Source organism: Cebus imitator, unplaced genomic scaffold, assembly GCF_001604975.1.
Source record: "Cebus imitator isolate Cc_AM_T3 unplaced genomic scaffold, Cebus_imitator-1.0 Scaffold441, whole genome shotgun sequence".
Lineage (NCBI taxonomy): Eukaryota > Metazoa > Chordata > Mammalia > Primates > Cebidae > Cebus > Cebus imitator.
In genome coordinates this window covers 1,007,478-1,011,784 of record NW_016107756.1, presented here as the reverse complement: position 1 = coordinate 1,011,784, position 4,307 = coordinate 1,007,478, and the positions used below count along the sequence as shown (strand labels likewise).

Sequence of the window (4,307 nt, the reverse complement as noted above, 5' to 3'; positions counted from 1 at the left end):
CCGTCAGGGCAGGTGGGATGGAGCTGATGCCTGTGCCCATCAGGACAGGTGGGATGGAACTGATGCCTGTGCCCGTTAGGACAGGTGGTGGTGGCAGAGCTGATGCCTGTGCCCGCCCTTCTATGTGTTCCCGGGACTCTTCCTTTCTGTCCGTTAGATGGAAGGTGGAGGGAGTGGGGATTCCCTGAACTTGGGGGCCCTGGCTTCCGCCTCCTTTCCCCTGGCCTGGGGGCCACATGACTGTGTCCTGGCCTACCACTGACCCCTTGAGCCTCTGAAATGCTCAGATGGAGCAAAGCAGTAGGTGAGGTGGGGGAGGGGATGTTGCTTTTCGGGGCCTGAACACTGAATGTGTCCAGCTCATAGGAGCAAGGCAGGCGGTCCAGGCGGAGTCAGGCCTTGCCTCCCTTCCAGCCCTGCCCTGTTGCCCTGTCATTTGCCTTCCCCAGCCCCGTGAAGACAGCTTGAATAGTGTCAGTCTAGAGCAATGTATTTTTTTCTTTTTTAATTGGAAAAACCGGCAGTGTAGAAGTATGGACCCCTGAGGCACTGCACCCCACCCCCCCACACCCCCACCTTTGTGTGTGATCTCCTCCGCCTGAACCCGCCTCCTTCCCACACACACTGCCTCTTTGGCGAAGCCATGCCTGACGCCCCACTCATGATAATTACAGTTACCACCATTAACTGCCGTTTGTAGACAATTGGGCAATTGAGTGAAAGCACCTTGTCTACCCCAATGTAATCCTCATGGCATCTCTTAAAGAGACAGATCAGAAAACCAAGGGTGAGAACCTCATCCGAGGTGTCCCATCTGGGCAGGGATGGGCGCAGCGGACTCCAAATCCTACATCTTCACAGTCGTCCGCCCCCAGCCCCTCCTTACAGAGCAGGGAGATGCTTATTCGCTCTCCAAACTCCTACTGTGTGGGCCACTGAGAACCTGTTGCTGCAACAGCCAGGACCCGGCAGGACGTGAGACCCCAGGGCTGGTCTTGTGTCAGGGGCCCCAGAAGTCTCCGCCTCCCTCAGCCTCCTGCCCTAGGTCCTGCTTCCAGGGCTCACGGCTTCTGACACGTCCCTGAAGAAGGGAAGCCTTGCAAGAGCCCCATCCCCTCCCTGTGGGTCATTGTCTCATGCATCCGCTTCCTGACGCTGCCTGCACATCCAACTGAGCAGCCTGTCCCTGGCACCAGGAGGCCAGGCGTCCCAGCGGGCACCTGCTAATGTTCTCAGACCTGTTAACTAAATGAGTGTTCGTCATTGACTTGGCAGCTGCCTCCCCCACCACAGTGTAGCTCTTCAGGGTCAGTGACTTTCCATCTCGTTCATTCCCCACTCACAGACCGTCTCAGGGAAGCCAGGACCCACCCAGGGCAGGGGGTTTGGGGCTTGATCTGCTGCCACTCTCTCCCTGTCCAGAAAAACAGAAGGACAGTCCACCCCAGTTACGGTCTCAGGAGGGGTCACTGCTGGAGACCAGTGGAGCAGAGACAGCTAAGCCTCCCAGCCCCTCCCAGCCCCACACCTCAGGGTTACCTGCCCTCACTATGCCTCACCCTGCCCTCACCACGGCCCTCACCACGCCTCACCCTGCCCTCACCACGCCTCACCACTGCCCTCACCAGGGCCCTCACCCTGCCCTCACCAGGGCCCTCACCACGCCTCACCACTGCCCTCACCACGCCTCACCACTGCCCTCACCACGTCTCACCACAGCCCTCACCACGCCTCACCACTGCCCTCACCACGCCTCACCATGGCCCTCACCACGCCTCACCACGGCCCTCACCATGCCTCACGCTGCCCTCACCACGCCGCCTCTTGTGAAACTCGCTTTCCCCTCCTGCCCTGTACCTGCCAGTTCTCACAACGTTCTGTCGGCAGGTATGTCTGCCCTGACCACACTGCTTTCCTGTCCCCTGGGAAGCTCTGTCTCCCTCCCTCACAGCCTCAGGGCTCACCTTTTCTCCTGACCATCTTTCATGCTCCTCCCTTGACGCCTCACGTGCCGTGACCTTGGCCTTCTCTGTGTGCGTGAGGGTCATGTTCTGGGCGTCGGCCTCCCCGGCTAAGTTGCTGCCGTCTTTGCTGAGGCTGAGGAGTGGGCAGATGGCAGGGCCAGCGCTTGGAGCCCCTCTCTGGCCTGCATGCCTCAGCCCAGCACACGGCACCTGCGCTGCCCACTGGCTGCTGTCAGGCCTGGTGGATGTGGGGGGCTGCCTGCTGGCTGCTCTCAGGCCTGGTGGATGTAGGGGGGCTGCCCGCTGGCTGCTGTCGGGCCTGGTGGATGTGGGGGGCTGCCCGCTGGCTGTCTCGGGCCTGGCGGATGTAGGGGGCTGCCCACTGGCTGCTGTCAGGCCTGGTGGATGTGGGGGGCTGCCCGCTGGTTGTCTCGGGCCTGGTGGATATAGGGGGCTGCCCACTGGCTGCTGTCAGGCCTGGTGGATGTGGGGCGGCTGCCCGCTGGCTGCTGTCAGGCCTGGTGGATGTGGGGGGCTGCCCGCTGGCTGCTGTCAGGCCTGGTGGATGTGGGGGGCTGCCTGCTGGCTGCTGTCAGGCCTGGTGGATGTGGGGGGGCTGCCCGCTGGCTGTTCTCGGGCCTGGTGGGTGTGGGGGGCTGCCCGCTGGCTGCTCTCGGGCCTGGTGGATGTGGGGGGCTGCCTGCTGGCTGCTATCAGATCTGGTGGATGTGGGGGTGCTGCTCTCTGGCTGCTGTTGGGCCTGATGGATGTGGGGTCTACCCTCTGGCTGCTGTCAGGCCTGGTGGATATGGGGGTGCTGCCGGCTGGCTGCTGTCGGGCCTGGTGGATGTGGGGGACTGCCAGCTGGCTGTCTCGGGCCGGGTGGATGTAGGGGGCTACCCGCTGGCTGCTCTCAGATCTGGTGGATGTGGGGCGCTGCCCTCTGGCTGCTGTCGGTGAATATGGGGGGCTGTCTGCTGGCTGTCTCGGGCCTGGTGGATGTGGGGCGGCTGCCCTCTGGCCGCTGTCGGGTCTGGTGGATGTGGGGGGCTGCCCTCTGGCTGCTGTCTCGGGCCTGATGGATGTGGGAGGGGCTGCCGGGGTTCACGCTGCCTCGGCCTCAGCGTCATCTGTACTGTTCCCTCTTCAGGCTGCACACGGGCTGGTCTGTGCACACCTACCAGACGGAGAAGCAGAGGAGGGACCAGCATCTCAGCCCCACAGAGGTAGAGGCCATCCTGCAGGTCATCCAGAGGGCCGAGCGGCTGGACGTCCTGGAGCAGCAGAGAATCGGGTGAGCCACTGGAGCCAGCTGAGCGGGAGGGCAGCAGGGGCTCCGGTGACAGCCCTGGGGACTGGGAGGCTGGCCCTCTGGCTCCTGCTGCTGCTTTTCACCTCTGGGAGTGGGTCTGGAGGTCACGGACTCCAGCCCGTCCTGAAGGGTGCTCTTCCTGAACAGCCCCGGAGCCCCCTGTCGGATGAGGCCAGCGGATGGGTGTGCGCCTGGGTATGGACCAGAATGCTCACGGTGGTGAAGCGCCCCAGGGCTGCTGAGCTCTGCACACCTGCAGCTGTGCCAGGGTCAGCCAAGGGAGGGAGGGAGGTTTGGCTGCAGGCTGAGCCGGGGTCGCCCCTCCCGGCCGTCTGTGTGCACTTCTCCGGCCTGCAGCGTCCAGCCCCAACCACAGCTCGTCTTCCAGCACTTTCACTGCGTCCTGTGTTTAGTGACAAAGCAAGGCCTGTTTCCTAGAAACTCTGGAAACACAGAAAAGCAGGAGTAGGGAACACGGATGCAGGGCCTTGTTTGGAATTGATTTCATTCTGGTCTCCTGCATGGCTTGTATCTTTCTTTTTTTACTTTTGAGACGGGCCTCACTCTGTCATCTAGGCTAGAGAGCAGTTCCGATCACAGATCCTGGCAGCCTCAGCTTCCTGGGCTCCAGCCATCCCCCCACCTCAGCCTCAAGTAGCCAGGACTATGGCGTGACCACACACAGCTCTTTTTTTTTAGTCATGGGTTCTCACTGTGTCACCCGGGCTGGTCTCTAACTCCTGGGCTCACATGATCCGCCTGCCTCAGCTCACAAAGGGCTGGGATTACAGGCAAGAGCCACCCTGCCCAGCCTTCTTATCTTTGCAATGGGAGAAACAGGCCACGAGGGGTGGCTCATTCTTCAGCTCTGAGTCCACGAGTTCTCCCAGGCCATTCACTGGTCCCCGTGGGGCATTTCCCTGCCCCTCAATCTCCCTCTCCCGCCCTCCCCCCTTCTTCTCCCTCTCCCTCCCTGCCCCTCCGTCTCCCTCTCCCTCCCTGCCCCTCCGTCTCCCTCTCCCTCCCTCCCC

The 4,307-nt window shown here is 62.3% G+C and overlaps 1 protein-coding gene across 9 annotated transcripts in view; it reads left to right on the top strand.

Annotated features, from left to right (window-relative positions):
* Nucleotides 1-4,307, top strand: part of RPH3AL (rabphilin 3A like (without C2 domains)) — a 177,391-nt gene that overhangs the window by 64,234 nt on the left and 108,850 nt on the right. For all 9 annotated transcript variants that reach the window (XM_017510584.2, XM_037732119.1, XM_037732117.1 and 6 more), the window contains one exon: nt 3,115-3,258. In XM_017510584.2, coding sequence (XP_017366073.1) covers nt 3,115-3,258 — 144 coding nt within the window. The remainder of the gene's footprint in view (nt 1-3,114; nt 3,259-4,307) is intronic.